Raw genomic sequence first — 22,254 nt, 5'->3', positions numbered from 1 at the left:
CTTTCCCCAGGATTGGTAGCATGGAATGTTGGTACTAGTTGGGTTTCTGCCAGGTACTTGTGACCTAGCTTGGCTACTGTTTGGAAACAGGATACTGGGCTAGATGGACCATTGGTCTGACCCAGTATGGCATGTTCTTATGTAATCATATAGCTCTTCATAAGATCTCACCTGAGTTTCTCAAGACAGCCCAGATGATTGTCCTCTTAAAGCCAGACAAGGATCCATGATCCCCCAATCCCTATCGCCCAATATCTGTGTTAAATTTTGAAGTAAAATTGTTTGCTAAGCTAATGGCAATCGTTTAGTGAAAGTCTTGCCCTCCTCAGTGGAATGATCCCGAGTAGGTTTTCTACAGAGTAGAACAGCAACTAAAAATATTTGCTTGATTTTAGCTTCTTTAAAAGTGGTACAAAAACAAGTTCTTTTCTATTCTTATAAGCTTTGACGCTGAGAAAGCGTTCAATTGCGATATTGGAGTTTTCTTTTAAGGTTTTATCAGCGTATGAAATTGAAGAGTTTTTCTTGGACATGGTGTGTGTTTTGTACTCTTGTACCAGGGCTGTGATATGGATGAACGTGGTTATTTCCCTATCTTTTCTGGTACATCGGGGTATGTGTCAGGCATTGTCCCTTACTGTATCTCCTTTATTATTTGTTTTGACTTTAGATCCCCTTATTAGGGAAATCTTAGCAATATCAGTGGTTGCTGGGGTGACCTTCAAGTCATCGGAATTTAAACTTTCCGCATTTGCGGATGATTTTACTTTTAATTTCAAAATTTATTAATTTCACATAATGTCAATCACAAAAATCATGACAAAAAGAAATCTCTCCAATATAAGGAAAAGGAAAGAAAGGTTTTCACCCACAACAAGGATAATATGGGATCAAGTAACAGGAAACAAAACATCTTCCATCATTAGAATAGTAACAGGGGCATTTTCGAACAGGGACGACCATCTCTAAGGGCGCCCATCTCTAAGGATGTCCCGGCGAAGGGGCGGGGAAACTCGTATTATTGAAACAAGATGGGTGTCCATCTTTCGTTTCGATAATACGGTTGGGGATGCCCAAATCTCAACATTTAGGTCGACCTTAGAGATGGTCGACCTAAATGTTGAGATGGTCGACCTTAGAGATGGTCGTCCCCGGTTTTCGGCCATAATGGAAACTGAGGACGCCCATCTCAAAAGCGACCAAATCCAAGGCATTTGGTCATGGGAGAAGCCAGCACTCATAGTGCTCTGGTCCCCCTCATATGCCAGACACCCTAGGGGGCACTGCAGTGGACTTCACAAATTGCTCCCAGGTGCACAGCTCCCTTACCTTTGGTGCTGAGCCCCCCCCAACCCCCCCCCCCCCACCAAACCCACTCCCCACAACTGTACACCACTACCATAGCCCTAAGGGGTGAAGGGGGGCACCTACATGTGGGTACAGTGGGTTTCTGGTGGGTTTTGAAGGGCTCACATTTACCACCACAAGTGTAACAGGTAGGGGGGAATGGGCCTGGGTCCGCCTGGCTGAAGTGCACTGAACCCACTAAAAACTACTCCAGGGACCTGCATACTGCTGTGATGGAGCTGGGTATGACATTTGAGGTGGCATAGAGGCTGGCAAAAAATGTTTTTACATTTTTTTTGGGTGGGAGGGGGTTGGTGACTACTGGGGGAGTAAGGGGAGGTCATCCCCAATTCCCTCCGGTGGTCATCTGGTCAGTTCAGGCACCTTTTCGAGGCTTGGTCGTGAAAAAAAATGGACCAAGTAAAGTCGGCCAAATGCTCGTCAGGGATGCTCTTCTTTTTTCCATTATAGGCCGAGGACGTCATATCTCTTAATCACGCCCCAGTCCCACCTTTGGTACAGTGCCGACACACCTCCGTGAACTTTGGTCATCCCCGCGACGGAAAACAGGTGACGGCGCCCAAAATCGGATTTCAATTATGCCGATTTGGCCGACCTTGCGAGAAGGATGCCCATCTCCCGATTTGTGTCAGAAGATGGGCGCCCTTCTCTTTCGAAAATTCCCCTGATAGTAACATAGTAGATGACGGCAGAGAAAGACCTGTACGGTCCATCCAGTCTGCCCAACAAGATATACATATAAAGTAGCACATATGAGTTTACCTGGCCTTGATTTGTCCCTATACCAAACGTAATTCTGGGTATTCAATAAGAAACGGTTTTCAAATTACAAAATTGGTAAATATAACAGAAACCTTCATGAAAATTTTAAAGCAAACATTTTTTTATCTCATTACTCATATTGTATACATAATTATTTTTTATGCAGAATCCAATAAAGTATATAAATATTTATTTGTTGTGCTCAGTTTTTTTGGTGTATTGCTGTGGACTGAAAATCCAAGCTTTGCAGGGACACCACCTTTACATCATAGCACATCCTACCTCCATCCTAATAATAATGTTCAATAGATGGGCAAAGTCCAAGAAAAATATTAAGAACTGATGTTCAAAAAAATTGAATAACAGCTACTTAGCTTAAGTGGAGATTGTGCAAAATCAAAGATCTTCTTCCTGCAAAGTTCTTGTCCACTGCAATACTTTTTTCAAAGAATCATTCCGTGCAGAATTTAAGAACAAAGGAATCACAGTTCAGCAATTTTAGTTCCCTACATGGGCCATGTTTCGCCAAACTAATGGCGTCTTCAGGGGAACTGATTGTTCAGCAGAACCAGGGAGGAGCCCCACCCTGTCCGGTTCACAAACCTACATCAGTTCTTAATATTTTTCTTGGACTTTGTCCATCTATTGAACATTATTATTATTAGGATGGAGGTAGGATGTGCTATGATGTAAAGGTGGTGTCCCTGCAAAGCTTGGATTTTCAGTCCACAGCAATACACCAAAAAAACTGAGCACAACAAATAAATATTTATATACTTTATTGGATTCTGCATAAAAAATAATTATGTATACAATATGAGTAATGAGATAAAAAAAATTTTTGCTTTAAAATTTTCATGAAGGTTTCTGTTATATTTACCAATCTTGATTTGTCCCTGCCATTTTCAGGGCACAGACCGTAGAAGTCTGCCCAGCACTAGCCCCGCCTCCCAACCACCGGTTCTGCCACCCAATCTCTGCTAAACTTCTGAGGATTCAACCCTTCTGAACAGGATTCCTTTATATTTATTCCACACATTTTTGAATTCTGTTAGTGTTTTCATCTCCACCACCTCCCACGGGAGGGCATTCCAAGTATCCACCACTCTCTCCGTGAAAAAATACTTCCTGACATGTTCCTTGAGTCTGCCCCCCTTCAACCTCATTTCATGTCCTCTAGTTTTACCGCCTTCTCGTATCCGGAAAAGGTTTGTTTGCTGGTTAATACCTTTAAAATATTTGAACATCTGTATCATATCACCCCTGTTTCTCTTTTCCTCCAGGGTATATACAAGGTCAGGTCAGCAAGTCTCTCCTCATATGTCTTGTAAATCCCATACCATTTTTGTAGCTTTTCTTTGCACCACTTCAAGTCATTTTACATCCTTAGCAAGATACGGCCTCCAAAACTGAACAACAACTTGTAGAGGGGCATCAACACCTCCTTTCTTCTGCTGGTCACACCTCTCTCTATACAGCCTAGCAACCTTCTGGCTATGGCCACCGCCTTGTTTCGTCCCCTTCAGATCCTCAGGTACTATCACCCCAAGATTCCTCTCCCTGTTTGTACATATCAGACTCTCACCTCCTAACACATACGTCTTCAGTGGATTTCTACACCCTAAGTGCATCACTTTGCATTTCTTTACATTGAATTTTAATTGCCAAATATTAGACCATTCTTCTAGCTTCTGCAGATCCTTTTTCATGTTTTCCATTCCCTCCAGGGTGTACACTCTGCTACAAATCTTGGTATCATCCACAAAAAGGCAAACTTTACCTTCTAACCCTTTGGCAATGTCACTCACAAATATATTGAACAGAATTGGCCCCAGCACCAATCCCTGAGGCACTCCACTACTCACCTTTCCCTCATTCGAGTGAATTCCATTAACCACCACCCTAATCCAGTTCACCACGTCGGGTCCTATCTTCAGCCTGTCAAGTTTATTCAAGAGCCTCCTATGGGGAATCATGTCAAAACCTTTGCTGAAATCTAAGTAGATTATGTCTATAGCACGTCCTTGATTCAATTCTCTGGTCACCCAGTCAAAGAATTCATGTTGTCTCGGATGTTGCAACTTATTGGCTTCCAGGAACTTCACTATCCTTTCCTTCAGCATCTCTTCCGTTACTTTTCCAATAACTGAAGTGAGGCTTACCGGCCTGTAGTTTCCAGCTTCTTCCCTATCACCACTTTTGTGAAGAGGGACCGCATCCGCTCTTCTCCAATCCCACGGAACCTCCCCCGTCTCCAAGGATTTATTAAACAAATCTTTAAGAGGACCTGCCAGAACCTCTCTGAGCTCCCTCAATATCCTGGGGTGGATCCCATCCGGTCCCATGGCTTTGTCCACCTTTAGATTTTCAAGTTGTTCATACACACTCTCTTCTGTGAACGGTGCTGTATCCACTCCATTCTCATATGTACTTTTGCCAGTCATTCGTGGTCCTTCTCCAGGATTTTCTTCATCATTATCCACATAGCGGTTCGCAACATCTTTCAGTCTCACAATTCCCTTTTTAGTCTTCCTCCTTTCACCAATATACCTGAAGAAATTTTTGTCGCCCCTCCTTACATTTCTAGCTATTTGTAAATGTAAAAGAAAAACACAGACACATCTGAGTCCAACGCCCACCAAGCCAGCCAGCAAAGTTCTAATACATCATGTCAGAACCCTGAATTTCTCCTTAGAAATTATAAAATCCATTCATTGTTTTGGTTCAGAGAACATATAAACCTTACCCTCAAAATGTACCATACAAGGAAATAACAAAACAAACCCAAAACCCAGCTTCTGAGCTCTGTTGCCACTGTTGAATTGCTCTTGACAGATCAGGAAAAATTCTAATTTTTTATCCCAAAAACAACTGTTCCCTTGATCAAAAATAAAGTCTTAGAACAGCATTCCGGTCATTCTCCAGAGCAAATGTCGCCACAAGAGTAGCACTGGATATGATGAAATCTAATGATGACTCCAGAAATTCAGTTAAATTCATACTAGGTTCATCAGGCGGTTCAGAAGGAAGTTGCCCAGATATAGTCCAATATTGGGCATGAACCATAGGAGGAATAGCCTCGGGTGGCAACTTCAGTATTTCACTCATATACTTCTGGACCATGTCCAGAAGTGCCTTTAAAGGTGATTTATGGAAATGTATAAAACAGAAGGTATTCTTCCTAACCTGGCTCTCCAAGTATTCCAATTTCCTATAGAGAAATCGAGCATGGTACCGGAAGATTGGAGGGTGGCCAATGTAACGCCCATTTTTAAAAATGGCTCCAGGGGAGATCCAGGAAATTATAGACCGGTGAGTCTGACTTCGGTGCCAGGGAAAATGGTAGAGGCTATTATTAAAAACAAAATTACAGAGCACATCCGAGGACATGGATTACTGAGACCAAGTCAGCACGGCTTTTGTGTGGGGAAATCTTGCCTGACCAATTTACTTCAATTCTTTGAAGGAGTGAACAAACATGTGGACAAAGGGGAGCCGGTTGATATTCTGTATCTGGATTTTCAAAAGGCGTTTGACAAGGTACCTCATGAAAGGCTACAGAGGAAATTGGAGGGTCATGGGATAGGAGGAAATGTCCTACTGTGGATTAAAAACTGGTTGAAGGATAGGAAACAGAGAGTGGGGTTAAATGGGCAGTATTCACAATGGAGAAGGGTAGTTAGTGGGGTTCCTCAGGGGTCCGTGCTAGGACCGCTGCTTTTAATATATTTATAAATGATTTAGAGATGGGAGTAACTAGCGAGGTAATTAAATTTGCTGATGACACAAAGTTATTCAAAGTCGTTAAATCACGACAGGATTGTGAAAAATTACAAGAGGACCTTACGAGACTGGGAGACTGGGCGGCTAAATGGCAGATGATGTTTAATGTGAGCAAGTGCAAGGTGATGCATGTGGGAAAAAAGAACCCGAATTATAGCTACGTCATGCAAGGTTCCACGTTAGGAGTTACGGACCAAGAAAGGGATCTGGGTGTCATCGTCGATAGAGAGTAGAGATAGTAGAATTGGAAAAGGTGCAGCGAAGGGCGACTAAAATGATAGCGGGGATGGGACGACTTCCCTATGAAGAAAGACTAAGGAGGCTAGGGCTATACAGCTTGGAGAAGAGACGGCTGAGGGGAGACATGATAGAGGTATATAAAATAATGAGTGGAGTGGAACAGGTGGATGTGAAGCGTCTGTTTAGGCTTTCCAAAAATACTAGGACTAGGGGGCATGCGATGAAACTACAGTGTAGTAAATTTAAAACAAATCGGAGAAAATATTTCTTCACCCAACGTGTAATTAAACTCTGGAATTCGTTGCCGGAGAAAGTGGTGAAGGCGGTTAGCTTAGCAGAGTTTAAAAAGGGGTTGGACGGTTTCCTAAAGGACAAGTCCATAAACCGCTACTAAACGGACTTGGAAAAATCCAAAATTCCAGGAATAACATATATAGAATGTTTGTACGTTTGGGAAGCTTGCCAGGTGCCCTTGGCCTGGATTGGCCGCTGTTGTGGACAGGATGCTGGGCTCGATGGACCCTTGGTCTTTTCCCAGTATGGCATTACTTATGTACTTATATGTACTTATCTTTGGTTAAAGAGCCATACAAATCTTGCAAGACACTAACCTTCTTGTCCATGGATCCCATCGTCGTAGCTTGTAGCTCCAACCTCTGTGTATGATCTGAAGAAGTTCTAACAACATCAGACAACTGCACACCAAAATTTGAAGACATAAGAACAGCCATACTGGGTCAGACCAATGGTCCATCCAGCCCAGTATCCTGCTTCCAGCAGTGGCCAATCCAGGTCTCAAGTACCTGGCAGAAACACAATTAGTAGCACCATTCCACGCTACCAATCCCAGGACAAGCGGTGGCTTGCCCCATGTCTGTCTGAATAACAGGCTATGGACTTTTCCTCCAGGAACTTGTGCAACCTTTTTCAAAACCAGATACACTAACCAACGTTACCACATCCTCCAGCAACAAGTTCCAAAGTTTAACTCTTTTTTGAGTGAAAAAATATTTCCACCTGTTTGTTTTAAAAGTATTCCCATGCAATTTCATTGATTGTCCTCTGGTCTTTGTACTTTTGAATGAGAGAAAAACTGATTCACCTACACACATTCCACTCCACTCAGGATTTTGTAGAACTTAGTCATATCCCCCCTCAGCCATCTCTTTTTCATGCTGAAGAGCCCTAACCTCTTTAGGCTTTCCTCATACGGGAGCAGTTTCATCCCCTCTATCATTTTGGTCACTCTTCTTTGAACCTTTTGTAATTCCACTATATCTTTTTTGAGATACGGCGACCAGAATTGAAGGCAATACTCAAGGAGAGATCGCACCATGGAGCAATACAGAGACATAATAATATTTTTGGTCTTATTTTGCATCCCTCTCCTAATAATTCCTAGCATCCTGTTTGCTTTTTTGGCTACCACCACACACTGAGGAAAAGATTTCAGCGTATTGTCTACAATGACACCTAGATCTTTTTCTTGAGTGTTGACTCCTAAAGTGGACCCTAGCATTAGATAACTATGATTCAGATTATTTTTCCCAATGTGCATCACTTTTAATTTGTCTATATTAAATTTCATCTGCCATTTGAATATCTCACAATTCCTCTTTTAAACCCTTATTTTTAAGCTGTGGCAGAAACTACTACTACTTATCACTTCTATAGTGCTACAAAGCATACACAGCACTGTACATCATACACGAAAAGACAATCCCTGCTCAAAGAGCTTACAATCTAAATAGGACAAACACACAGATAGATCAACTAAGAAACTAGAGGCAAAGGCTATGGAGACTAACTAGTAAAATTGGCTTGCTTTTTTTTTTAATTTTAAAATTCCAACTATGTTTATCAATATCCTACAATTCCTCTTTTAAACCCTAATCTTTAAGTTACCAAGCTCAGAATAGAATAATGTCACTTATCCACAGACAGAGATGTCCTCTTCTCTCAGAACTTCCTGGTAAGCAAGGTGTTTCTTTAAAGAATATATTTGAAGCAATTCTTTCTATAGACAAAAACTTGCAAATGAACTTGTCTTTATATAGTAAGTTTACTGAAGAAGCGTCACTTAAATTGACTGATCATGAATCTAGACCCTTGTCTGTTGAGAAAACTGGATAAAATGGAGTCTCAACTTACTTTGGGACAATCGTCTATTGCTGCTTCAACCAAAGATAATTTGCTTCTACATTGACAGTTAAAGGCCTTGGAAAATGCCTCTCCAGCTTCTAATTTGAGATTTTTTAATTTCCCGGTGACCCATTACTTATCAACTATAGAACTGTTTAAGATGTCGTTAAAGGATGTTCTGCAGCTTAGTCTGGATGCCTTTGAGATTAAGCAGTTATATTATTTGCCTAGGAATATTTGTGGGGGTAACCAGGAAGGAGAATTTGATATATCAAACTCTCCAGATAGTCTAGTTCTGACAAAATTTCTTGAGTCTTCTCAAGATAATATAACTAAGAGAGCAACTTTATTGGTAGTTTTGGGCTCTCTGGAACAGAAATTAAAAATTCTTAAAGCAAATGCTCCTAAAAAATTGGTACCTTTTTGTGGACAAACTGTGTTGTTGTTTCCTGATGTTGCCAGGCCTATTCAGATGAAAAGTAAAGCCTTCCTGAAGCTGAGACCTAGAGTCTTGGCTTTGGCGGGCCTTTTTTCTTGAAGTTTCACTGCAAATGCCTGGTAACGCATGTGACAATCCTTATATATTTTTGGACCCACTACACTTGGAAAATTATATAGTTTCAAATGAAAGTCTTAGTACTGTCCCTTAGAGTTAATGGTGGTTTTATGTAGAGGGTTTTATTAATATTTGCCTCTGTGTAGTTTCTTTGAGTTTGTCTTTTGTTAGATATGTTATTTATTATTTTAATTTCATTAGGCACTTGCAATTCGCCATGATGTGGACTAGTATGCTTTGAGATATGTATTGTTTTTCTTGATGTAATTTTCTTGCGTTTTTCTTGCAATTACTTTTGTAATTATTCTAAAATTTCTGAATAAAAGTAGAGGAGTGTGGTAGCCCTGTTAGTCCACTCTTAAGGTTATCAATAGAAATCAAACAAAATAAAACATGGAAAAGAAAATAAGATGATACCTTTTTTATTGGACATAACTTAATACATTTCTTGATTAGCTTTCGAAGGTTGCCCTTCTTCGTCAGATCGGAAATAAGCAAATGTGCTAGCTGACAGTGTATATAAGTGAAAACATTTAAGCATTACTATGACAGTCTGACAGGGTGGGAGGATGGGGGTGGGTCGGAGGTATGCATGGGGACATCAAAGCATATCATTGATATTCTAACAGGATGGGTGTGGATAGGTGAGGGGTGGGGTGATCAACAGAGACATACAGCTTTATGGTTTATAATGCGCTAGGAACCCCAGATCCTTGTTAAGTCCTTTCTGTTGGGTGTTAAAATATTCAATCATTCTGACTTCAAAGGTCTTACGTTCTTGTATGGTTTTAAAGTTACCTTTCAGTATTCTTACTGTGAAATCACTGGTACAGTGTCCTGGTTCTGTGAAGTGCTGTCCCACCGGGGTGGGGGCCCTACTGGCTGTATTGATCATGTGATGTCTATGTAAATTGAATCTTGTCTTAAGCATCTGGCCTGTTTCTCCAATATAGCATCCTTCGTTACATTTTTTACACGGAATGATATATACCACATTGGAAGATGAGCAAGTGAAAGATCCCTTTATGCTGAATATCTTTTCTTTGTGGATAACTGTGGGGTCCTGTGAAATATTTTGGCATAGTTTGCAACTGGATAAATTACAGGGACGTGTGCCCTTCTGTTCCTTTTCAGTCTGTGATGGAAGTTTACTTCTGATTAGCTTGTGTTTTAAGTTGGGTGGCTGTCAGAAGGCCAGTACTGGTGGGGATGGGAATATCTCTTTCAGTAATTCATCCTCCTGGAGTATAGGTTGTAGATCTCTTATGATTTTCCTCAGTTTTTCCAGCTCTGGATTGCATGTCACTACAAGGGGGATTCTGTCTGTGGATTTTTTTCTCCTTGTACTGTAGCAGATTCTCCCTGGGTGTTTTGAGGGAGGAGACAATATTCTTGGAGATTATTTTGGGGTTGTAGCCTTTCTGTTTGAAGGATGCAGTCAGGCTTTTAAGGTGTCTGTCTCTGTCCCAGGGGCGTAGCTACGGGTGGGCCTGGATGGGCCCAGGCCCACCCAGTTTTTAGTCAGGCCCACCCAGATGCCACCGTGTCTCCTCACCCTCTCCCACCCCCGCCATAGCGCTTGTCTTCAACGCTATCGGCGCTGCCTCCTCTACCTCACAGTCTCCGAGTCCGTCTCCCACTCCCATGGCAGCTTGCGATTTGCTACCGGCACTGCCTGACAGCTGACTGACGCGGCGCAATGTCCTGCTCCAGGGGCGGGGCCTTCCCTCTGCCGCACTGATTCAACTTCCTGTTTACGCAGGGCAGAAGAACACACGCGGCAGAGGGAAGGTCCTGGAGCAGGTTGTCGGCTCCGCGTCTGTGGTGTCAGGTAGCACCGGTAGCAAATTGTAAGCACTGCTGGGGGGGGGGGGACGGAGACTGTGAGGTGGAGGAGGCAGCGCCGATATCGTCGAATACAAGCGCTGCAGCGGGGGTGGGAGAGGGTGAGGAAGACAGTGGTCTGCTCGCCCTGCAAGGGGAGGGGGCTGAAGGGAAGGGAGAGGTTCTGGACGTGTGTGGGGGGTGAGGAAGACACAGGGGAGCGGGCTGAAGGGAATGGAGAGGTTCTGGACGTGTGTGGGGAAGGGAGAGGTTCTGGACGTGTGAGGGGGGTGAGGAAGACAAAGGGGAGCGGGCTGAAGAGAAGGGAGAGGTTCTGGACGTGTGTGGGGGGTGAGGAAGACACAGGGGAGCGGGCTGAAGGGAATGGAGAGGTTCTGGACGTGTGTGGGGAAGGGAGAGGTTCTGGATGTGTGGGGGGGTGAGGAAGACAAAGGGGAGCGGTCTGAAGGGAAGGGAGAGGTTCTGGACGTGTGGGGGGGGTGAGGAAGACAAAGGGGAGCGGGCTGAAGGGAAGGGAGAGGTTCTGGACGTGTGTGGGGAAGGGAGAGGTTCTGGACGTGTGGGGGGGGTGAGGAAGACAAAGGGGAGCGGGCTGAAAGGAAGGGAGAGGTTCTGGACGTGTGGGGGGGTGAGGAAGACAAAGGGGAGCGGGCTGAAGGGAAGGGAGAGGTTCTGGACGTGTGTGGGGGAAGGGAGAGGTTCTGTACATGTGTGGGAGTGAGGAAGACAAAGGGGAGCCGGCTGAAGGGAAGGGAGAGGTTCTGGACGTGTGTGGGGGAAGGGAGAGGTTCTGGACATGTGTGGGGGTGAGGAAGACAAAGGGGAGCCGGCTGAAGGGAAGGGAGAGGTTCTGGATGTGTGTGGGGGAAGGGAGAGGTTCTGGACGTGTGGGGGGAGGTGAGGAAGACAAAGGGGAGCCGGCTGAAGGGAAGGGAGAGGTTCTGGACGTGTGTGTGGACATTAGGGAAGGAGTGGGGGAAATCCTGGCCACACTGGATCACAGGAGAGGGGGGCAAGATGAAAGAAAGAAGTGACAGGAAGATGCTGGGAGGGGGTGAAGGGTGGGGAGAAGAGAGGGAGCAGATGCTGGGCTAGAAAGGTGGAGGGAGAGAGACACTGGGAAAGGTGGAACCATGTGGGAGAGGCCAAGGGGGTGGCAAGGAAATAAACGCGAGGAAGATGGTGATTACAGGGGAAAGAAATATGGTAAGGGGGAATAGATTGAAGATGGAAGGGAATGGATGGCTGGGGAAGCAGAGAGATGGGGACTAGGAGAACTAGTGTGTGAAAAGGAAATGGAAATCTGACAGGTATCTGAAAAGTAAAACAAAGGAAAAAGGGTTAGGATAAAATTTGGGTGGACAGAGAAAAGGAAATAAAAAAAAAGAGAGGAAAGAGCTAAAATGGAAAGGTCAATATGTCAGAGGCAAGTGAAATGAGGGAATGGAACAAGAAAGGAGAAAAAGACAAATGGACAGCAGCTGCTTGAAGGAGAAATAGCAGAAAGATTGGAAAGTTCAAAAGAGAACCTGGATCAACATGATGGAAAAAGAAAATGACCAGACAACAAAGGTAGAAAAGGCATTTTATTTTATTTTGAATCTTAACTGAAATATGATAGCTTGAGAAATGTGCATAGCAGATGTCACTTTCCTCATGAGCTAAAGTGTTTCTGTTTCTATTTTGAGTTGGGAGGTGCTGGGGGAGAGGTGGAGAATAGGGGGAGGAAGGGGGCGGGGCAGAGAGAAACTTTTTTGCCCACCCACTTTGGGCTGAGGCCCACCCAAAATTGGCTGTCTGGCTACGCCACTGCTCTGTCCCCTGGGTCAGAGCAGATACGGTGGTATCTTGTGGCTTGGCTGTAAATGATGGATCTTTTTGTATGTGAAGGATGGAAGCTAGAGTTGTGGAGGTAGCTGCATCTGTCTGTGGGTTTCTTGTATATAGATGTTTGTATACAGCCATCACTGATTGAGACCGTGGTGTCCAAAAAATTGACTTTTTCTGGGGAGTAGTCAATTTTGAATCTGATTGTAGGATGGTATGTATTGAAGGCAGAAAAAAATTGTTTCAGAGTTTCTTCACCCTCCGTCCAAATGATAAAAATGTCATCGATGTACCGGTAGTATTTTAGAGGTTTGATCTGGTGTGCATTCAGAAATGTCTCTTCCAGCTCAGCCATAAAAAGGTTGGCATATTGGGGTACTGTCCTGGTGCCCATCGCAGTGTCCATTATTTGCAGATAGATATCATTGTTAAAGCGGAAGTAGTTGTGAGTTAAAATGAATTTGATTTATTTTGTAATAGTTTCTGGTGAGTATTGATGGTCCAGTGTGGATTTTTTTAGGAGTCTTCCACATGTGGAATGTTGCTGTATAGTGATTCTACATCCATCGTGACCAGAAGGGTGTTAGGTGGTAGTTGCTTGATATTTTTCAATTTATTCAGAAAGTCTGTGGTGTCTTGTATGAAGCTGTTAGTTTTGTGTACGAGAGGTTTCAGAATTCCCTCTATGAATCCATATATTTCTTCCGTGAGTGTGCCAATACCAGATATGATTGGTCTGCCAGGGTTTCCTGGTTTGTGGATCTTGGGTAGCATGTAGAATGTGCCCACAGCAGGCTGGTTTGGTATGAGTTTCTTCAGGTGAGGTTGCGCTTGTGTAGGAATGTATGAATAAAAGTAAAAATTAAAAAAAAGGAGTAGGCATAAATGTTAGCACATAATGCGCATGTATATGTGCATGCAAATTGTGACTCTGCCCCCTCTCAGCCTGAGCACGCTCACTTTACAAGTACAAAGACTTAGGAAAGGAAGAGTTAGTGGTTACTGAGGATGGGCCATTTGGCCCTTATCTTCCGTCATGTTCGATGTTTCTACACAAAGAGGGTTTATAAACTGACCTCACATATGGAGGCAGGGTTGGAATCATGAACTCAGCTTTCCTTAACTTTTAGCATTCATGTCCCTGATTCAGTGTCTGGAAGTCTTAGAGGCAAAGAAATAATACAAGTGAGACGATGTGGGGCAATTCAATATCGTAGGCGCAAGAAAGAAGAGCACTTAGCTCCAGTTCTGTAATGGCATTAAGATGCTCCTAACCTCTTATAGAATGGTATTACGACAGCTTACGCCAGGTCAGTGGCCCACTGGTACACACGCGCAAATGCCAATTTATGATGCCATTCATTTGAGTAAGTGTACATATTCTATAAACCAGTCTAAATTGTGGTTCCCCTTATAGAATTGCCTTTTATATGTTTTACAAAGAGGCAGGAATTAAAAAAAAAAAAAACAAAAGTGAAATGCTGGGGTCATTTAATTTTTTCTATTTGTTTTAGGAAACAGATGATCAGTTGGTTCAAGAAAAGATTCTTCAGGTGACAAAACAAAAATCAGAGTTACAGAACCAGAAGAGAAAAGTGGAGAGCTTAGAAAGAGCCCTCACTCACATGAGCAGAGAGTTTGAGACTGAAATTCATAAGACCCAGAAGGAGGCCCTGGTACAGAACCAGGCTGGACACGTAGAAATAGACAAGCTGCAAAAGCTGCTAGAAATGAAGGATCGGGAAATGAACCGAGTGAAGAAACTGGCCAAAAACATATTAGAGGAGCGGACAGAGGTGGAGTGCTTCTTCCTGCATGCACTGCAACAAGTGAAACATGAAATCGTTTCAAACAGAAAGTGGTACAGACAGGCAGCCCAGGCAGCATACCAGAGAAAGATGATGGAAGCTGCAGCAGGGAAAGAAGAGTATCCCAAAGTCCGAAACTTTAATGACAATGAACACAGCACTAATAATGTTCATCAAGATCTAAAGGAGGCTGAAAAATGGTGAGTAATACTGTCCATCTAATTTTCAAAGCTCAAAGTGATGCTGCACTTTATAGCACATATAACCAATGAACATTTGGGTTTTTTCAAGAGTACTGGACTGCAGGTAAACACATTCAAAAGCAAAAAAGAACTACAGCCAAACGGGTGAAAAGCCTTAATAAATCAGACCCCATATCTTCTTCAAGACTTGAAATGACTACAGATACTCTAGAAACACTGCTTCGAAAGCTGGTTTCACTTTTATTTATACTAGAAGAGCATATGTACAAGCTGCTTCACAGGCCTAATGTGGGTGTACACAGTTCACCGATAATTATGCTGAGATTTGGGATATAGTAGGGTTGACATTCAGCAGACTTAAAATCCATAGCCCAGAGTAACTAAGGTATTCTCTGAGGACAAGCAGGCTGCTTGTTCTCACATGTGGGTCGGCATCCACGGTGGCCCAGGAAATGGCAAATTTTTGTACAGCAAAATTTTTAAAAATGTTGCCAGAGCCTTCTGGCGCGCGAACCGCCCGTCGCGTGAGCGTTCCCTCTCAGTTTTTTCTTGTCCGTGGTGAGATAAAGAGGTTTTTCCTTGTTCACTTCGCTGGCCCAGGAAACAGAGTCTTGACGATTCTTTTTATATATATTTTTTCTTTTCTTATATCATTATTTGTTTTTCTTAAAAAAAAAAAAAAAAACTGATATTTTTTTCTTAGTTTTTTGGCACTTTCTAAGTTTTCTTTCTTTTCGACGCGGCCAGCCTTAGGCCGCGCGGTCGGGTTTTTCCCCTTTTGTGCCCTTTACTTTTTTGGCACAATCACATCGTTTAATTTTGCCGAAGCCGTTTTTCCTTCCATATCATCGAAGACACCCAGCGGCTTCAAACGTTGTACTTGGTGCAACCAGATCATATCGGGTACCGATACCCATGGTTGGTGTATCCAGTGCCTTGGGCCTGACGATAGCCCAGCCGCTTGCAGTCTATGTCTTCTCATGAAGAAACGGACCCAAGTGTCTCGAGAAGCCCAACAAGAGAAACTTTTTGGGGCTCGTTTCGGTCCTTTGACATCAGTACCAAGGTTGACGGCGTCAACATCGATATCGAGGGACGCATCGACGTCGGGAGCGAAGGTAATGGCTGCGGAACAACCAACTCGTGCTGTAAGCAGTGAGGCATCGAGTGGGTCTCCACCTGTCTTGAGGCTTCCTGTTATGCAGGCCCCCCGGGACTGACCTTCGTCGGACCCGGCCCCAAGGAGACATGAGGATTCCACGTCTTTCTCATTGGTACCGAGGAGTTTCGATGATGGGCATTGAGCGAAGGTGAAGAAGCACCATAATCGTTCATCATTCGACACGAGAAGCGTCGGCGCCGAGAGGATTGCTCTCCCTCTATTCAGGAGGTGCCGATGCATCGGTCTAGCAGCCCGGTACCTGCTCCCGAGCCTCGACAGATTCTGCCACCAGCTGCTTCACTGACACCGCAGCCTTGTCCGACAGAGGCTCTCGATGAGCGCATCAGGGCCATGCTTCCAGAGCTTCTGGAGGGGTTGCTGCGCCAGTCTGCTTTGGTGCCGGGGGTGATTGCACCTTCTGTACCGTCTACTGCAGCGGCATCTGGCCCTTCGCCTGTGGTGAGATCCCCGACTTCGGTGCCACCTGCGCCATTGATGTCAGCTGCCACCCAGGTTGACTCCCCTTCGTCCAGGCGGGTGTCGACTTCTTGGCACTGCCATTGAGGATGTTGTTCCTCGGCGTCGAGCCAGGCTCAATTTCGGACTGCTCTGAGTGATGTCTTGTCCGATACTGAAGATGAGCGTTCGTGGGAGGAAGCGGAGGATCCCAGGTACTTTTCTTCTGACGAGTCCTATGGGATTCCTTCTGAACCTTCCCCTCCACTAGAAAGGAGACTTTCTCCACCAGAGTCTATCCTTCACCTCCTTTGTCTGGGAAATGGCTGCAGCTATTCCCTTCCCTATGGTGGTTGAGGATGAGCCCAGGGCTGAGATGCTCGAGCTCCTGGATTACCCTTCTCCGCCTAGAGAGGCTGCAACGTCTCCTTTGCATAATGTACCGAAGGAAGTCCTTATGCGAAACTGGTCGTTCCCTCTGTCTAATTCCATGATCCCGAAAAAGAATGAATCCCAATATCGGATCCACCAGGAGCCTGGATTGATGAAGTCTCAGCTACCTCACAATTCCATGGTGATGGACTCCGCTCTCAAAAGAGCCAAGAGTACTAGGGACTGTGCCTCGGTGCCCCCAGGCAGAGAATCTAGAACCTTAGACTCTTTTGGGAGGAAGGCGTATCAGGCCCTATGCTCGCTGCCAAAATCCAAACATATCAGCTCTTCACGAGCATCCACTTGTGGAACTCAGTGAGGCAACTGTCTAGCTTGGTTGATGCACTCCCTCCGGAGCAGGCCGAGCCTTTTCGCCAGGTGGTCAGGTAGCAGAAGGTGTGTCAAATTCCTGGCCAGGGGTACGTTCGACACTTTTGATGTAGCATCCAGGATCGCTGCCCAAGGTATAGTGATGCACAGACTCTCATGGCTGCGTGTCTCTGACCTGGATCATTCGGTCCAGCAGCAGATGGTGGATGTTCCTTGCCAGGGGAATAACCTTTTTGGTGAAAAAGTAGAGGATCTAGTTGGCCAGCTCAAGAAGCACAATGATGCTATGGATTCTCTCTCCCACCGGGCGTCTTCTGCTACTACCTCCTTATCTAGGAGGTTTTTTGGAGGGAAGAGGAGTGCTCCCTATTCCTATGCTAGGCGTAGGTACACTCTTGCTTCTCGCAGCCTGTCTAGGCTCAGTCCCAGCGCGCTCGTTCTCATCAACAGCGTGCGCCTAAGGCCTCTGCGGCTCCCCAGCAAAAGCAAGGGACGGGCTTTTGACTGGCTCCAGTTCAGCATAGCCTCAGTAAAAGTGTCTGTGTCGGACGACTTGCCGGTTGGAGGGAGGTTGATATTTTTTCACCAAAGGTGGCCTCTCATAACCTCCGACCGGTGGGTTCTTCAAATAGTCCAGTCAGGATACACCCTCAATCTGGAATCCAAACGTCCAAATTGTCCACCGGGAGCTTATTCTTACAGTTCCCAGCACAAACAGGTACTTGCAGAGGAACTCTCCGCCCTTCTGAAGGCCCAAGCGGTTGAACCCGTTCCACCAGGGGAAGAAGGGCTAGGAATCTATTCCAGGTACTTTCTTGTGCAAAAGAAAACAGGGGGGGATGTGTCCCATCTTAGACCTAAGGGCACTGAACAAATTCTTGTCCGAGAAAAGTTCAGGATGGTTTCCCTGGGCACCCTTCTTCCCATGAATGTGGGATACAAATGCAACAAATAAATAAATAAATGATTCAGGAAAACGATTGGCTATGCTCTCTGGAATTAAAGGATGCTTACACACACATCTCGATACTTCCAGTTCACAGGAAGTGTCTTCGATTTCAGCTGGGAACACAGCATTTTCAGTACCGTATACTTCCTTTTGGCCTGGCATCTGCGCCCAGAGTGTTTACCAAATGCCTAGCTGTAGTCGCAGCATCGCTACGCAGACTGGGAGTGCATGTGTTTCCTTATCTCGACGATTGGCTGGTGAAGAGCACGTCAAATGAGGGTGATCTGGAGTCCATGTGAATGACTATTCGGGTGCTAGAGCTACTGGGGTTCGTCATAAATTATCCTATCTCACCCCAGTCCAAACTTTGGAATTCATTGGAGCCCTGTTGAACACTCAGACAGTTCGAGCGTATCTTCCCACGACAAGGGCGGACAACCTTCTGTCCCTGGTGTTCATGGTTCGAGAGTCCCAGCAGGTCACGGCTCGGCAGATGTTGAGACTTCTCGGGCATATGGCCTCCACAGTTCATGTCATGCCCATGGCAAGTCTACATATGAGATCAGCTCAATGGACCCTAGCTTCCCAGTGATTTCAAGCTGCGGGGGATCTAAAGGATGTAATCCAACTGTCCACCGGCTTTCGAAATTCTCTTCACTGGTGGACAATTCGATCCAATTTGACCATGGGATGACCATTCCAAGTTCCTCAGCCACGAAAGGTGCTGACGACAGATGCATCTCTCCTGGGGTGGGGAGCTCATGTACATGGGCTCCACTCTCAGGGAGCCTGGTCCTTTCAGGAAAGAGGTCTGCAGATCAACCTCCTGGAATTAAGAGCGATCTGGAATGCTCTAAAGGCTTTCAGAAATTGGCTGTCCAACCAAGTAATCTTGATTCAGACAGACAATTAGGTTGCCATGTACTACACCAACAAGCAGGGGGGGCACCGGATCGCGCCCTCTGTGTCAGGAAGCCGTCCAGATGTGGCTTTGGGCTCGCCGTCACAGCATGTTTCTCCAAGCCACTTATCTGGCAGGCGTAAACAACAGTCTGGCCGACAGGTTGAGCAGGATAATGCAACCTCAAGAGTGGTCACTGAACATGGGCGTGGTCCGCAAGATCTTCCGAGCGTGGGGCACCCTCTCGGTGGATCTTTTTGGCACTCACATCAATCACAAGGTCCCTCAGTTCTGTTCCAGACTTCAGGCCCATGACAGACTAGTGTCAGATGCCTTTCTCCTACATTGGGGGACAGGCCTTCTTGTATGCATATCCTCCCATACCTTTGCTGAAACTCAAGCAAGACTGCAGAACCATGATCCTGATTGCACCCTTCTGGCCGCATCAGATCTGGTTCCCTCTTCTTCTGGACTTGTTCTCTGAAGAACCATGGAGATTGGACTGTTTTCTTGCTCTGCTCCTTACTCTGATCCAGTCTAATCACTGTCTCCGTTTCTGCTATGCTGATATTCAGGTTCTCTACCATAGTGTTTCTCAAGTCCAGTCCAGTCCTGGAGTACCCCTTGCTAGTCAGGTTTTCAGGATATCCACAATGAATATGCATGCAAGAGATTTGCATATAATGGAGGCAGTGTATGCAAATCAAGTTTATGCATATTCATTGTGAATATCCTGAAAACTTGACTGGCAAAGGGGAACTCGAGGACTGGACTTGAGAAACACTGCTCTGCTGTGCTTCCCCTTCCTGCTCTGATCTCCCAATTTATGTGCATAGTTTATAGAATGCTAAAAGTTACATGCATCACTCAGCACACCTATGCACGTCACAGGAGGTGAGTCACTTTCAACTGAACGAGCTCTAGAATGAGGGGGGGCATAAGATGAAGGTGAAAAGGAATAGACTCAAGAGTAACCTGAGAAAATGCTCTTTACATGGAAAAAATGGTGAATTCGTGGAATGGCTTTCCAATGGAGATGGTGGAGATGAAGACTGTATCTGAATTCAAGAAAGCTTGGGACAGGTACATAGGATCTTTAAGGGAGAGGAAGGAATGGTAGACAGCAGGCATGGGCAGACAGGATAGGCCATATGGTCTTTATATGCATTCACTTTTTCTCTGTTTCTATGACACAGAGCATTCAATTGGGCCATTTATAAGTGCCTGTTTGAAATGTTGGGAGCAGGGGCCCACATTGGGGCAACCTTCTGTGGAAATGTTCTAGTGTATGTTTCTCCTGGGAGGGAGTGAGAAGACATGCAAGTAGGATATTGCAGTTTTGGATAACAGTGTCACCTCATTTGGAATCGTTTGCAGATTTCTCTGTACTGTAGTAACTCACAACCAAAGGAGAGAGTATTCCTTTACTTTGTTTTTGTTAACTTGTAAGTGTATCTTAATTAACTGGAGGATTCGAGAACTTCCCACTCTGATGCAATGGCATAACTTGCTATATAGGTTAATGGTGTTGGTGCACCATAGAGTTCAACCAGGAAGTGGTGTGGTTAGACATGTCACACAGAGTGAAAAGCTAGCTTTTGAATTACTGACATTCTGAGGCTTAAGAGGTTCATTGACCTCCAGGCTTATGCTATATCATTTGGAACTCTCACCAATGGACTACTGCAATGCTCTTCCAGAGCGCGCAGTTTGAGCTTTGCAGATGATCCAAAATGCAGTAGCATGAATTGCTTCAGGAACATCATAACATGCCTATTCTGCAAGAGCTACATTGGTTGCTAGTTATGGTTTGGCTAAATTTAAAATCCTGGTTCTCTTATTTAAAGCACTTAGACATAATAGCCCTCTTCAGTTAGTACACCCTTAGATGGAAATAAATTAAGTGACAGCTCTTCATATGGCACGGGACACCGTTCACTGGGTAAATCTACTACTACTACTACTTAACATTTCTAAAGCGCTACAAGGGTTATGCAGCGCTGTACAATTTAACATAGAAGGACAGTCCCTGCTCAAAGAGCTTACAATCTAAAGGACACGTGAACAGTGAGTCTGATAGGGGCGGTCAAATTGGGACAGTCTGGATTTCCTGAAAGAGTTAGGTGCCGAACGCAGCATTGAAGAGGTGGGCTTTAAGCAAAGACTTGAAGATGGGCAGGGAGGGGGCTTGGCGTATGGGCTCGGGAAGGTTGTTCCAAGCATAGGGTGAGGCGAGGCAGAATGAGCGGAGCCTGGAGTTGGCAGTGGTGGAGAAGGGTAATGAGAGGAGGGATTTGTCCTGTGAACGGAGGTTTCGGGCGGGAATCTCTCTTATCTGCACCCTTGTCCTCCACTGCTAACTCCAGACTCCATTCCTTTTATCTTGCTGCACCTTATGCCTGGAATAGACTTCCTGAGCCGGTACGTCAAGCTCCATCTCTGGCCGTCTTCAAATCTAAGCTAAAAGCCCACCTTTTTGATGCTGCTTTTAACTCCTAACCCTTATTCACTTGTTCAGAACCCTTGTTTTATCATCCTCACTTTAATATTCCCTTATCTCTTGTTTGTCCTGTTTGTCTGTCCTAATTAGATTGTAAGCTCTGTCTAGCAGGGACTGTCTCTTCATGTGCAAGTGTACAGCGCTGCTTACGTCTAGTAGCGCTATAGAAATGATAAGTAGTAGTAGTAGTAGTAGTATGGTAAGCAAATGAAACAGAATCTGTTTTCTTTTGGGCCCTTGAATCTGGAATTCTCTTTTGTCCATACCAAGATTTTTGTGCCACATGAGATAGTACCTTAAAAAGACTTGGGCATTTTCGAACGGGGACGGCCATCTCTGAGGACGTCCCTGCAAAGGGGCGGGGCATCCCATATTATCGAAACAAGATGGGCGTCCATCTTTCGTTTCGATAATACGGTCGGGGATGCTCAAATCTCAACATTTAGGTCAACCTAAGAGATGGTCGACCTTAAGAGATGGGCGACCTCGGTTTTCGCCGATAATGGAAACCGAGGACGCCCATCTCAAAAATGACCAAATCCATGGCATTTTGTCATGGGAGGAGCCAGCATTCCTAGTGCACTGGTCCCCCCTCACATGCCAGGACACCAACTGGGCACACTAGGGGGCACTGCAGTGGACTTCACAAAAAGCTCCCTTACCTTGTGTGTTGAGCCCCCCAAACCCCCCCAAAACCCACTCCCCACAACTCTACACCACTACCTTAGCCCTAAGGGGTGAAGGGGGGCACCTACATGTGGGTACAGTGGGTTTCTGGTGGGTTTTGAAGGGCTCACAGTTACCACCACAAGTGTAACAGGTAGGGGAGGGATGGACCTGGGTCCGCCTGGCTGAAATGCACTGCACCCACTAAAAACTGCTCCAGGGACCTGCATACTGCTGTGATGGAGCTGGGTATGACATTTGAGGCTGACATAGAGGCTGGCAAAAAATGTTTGTACATTTTTTTTGGGTGGGAGGGGGTTGGTG

At 45.1% G+C, this 22,254-nt stretch overlaps 1 protein-coding gene across 1 annotated transcript in view; it reads left to right on the top strand.

The window, feature by feature from the left end:
- The window catches only part of BBOF1 (basal body orientation factor 1), a 181,350-nt gene that overhangs the window by 107,825 nt on the left and 51,271 nt on the right, over positions 1–22,254 (top strand). Inside the window, exon 8 of the mRNA XM_030214596.1 lies at positions 14,038–14,531. Within this exon, the coding sequence (XP_030070456.1) occupies positions 14,038–14,531 (494 nt within the window). The remainder of the gene's footprint in view (positions 1–14,037; positions 14,532–22,254) is intronic.

The sequence above is a fragment of the Microcaecilia unicolor genome, chromosome 9, assembly GCF_901765095.1.
Source record: "Microcaecilia unicolor chromosome 9, aMicUni1.1, whole genome shotgun sequence".
Lineage (NCBI taxonomy): Eukaryota > Metazoa > Chordata > Amphibia > Gymnophiona > Siphonopidae > Microcaecilia > Microcaecilia unicolor.
This window is presented reverse-complemented; position numbering and strand designations above follow the sequence as displayed.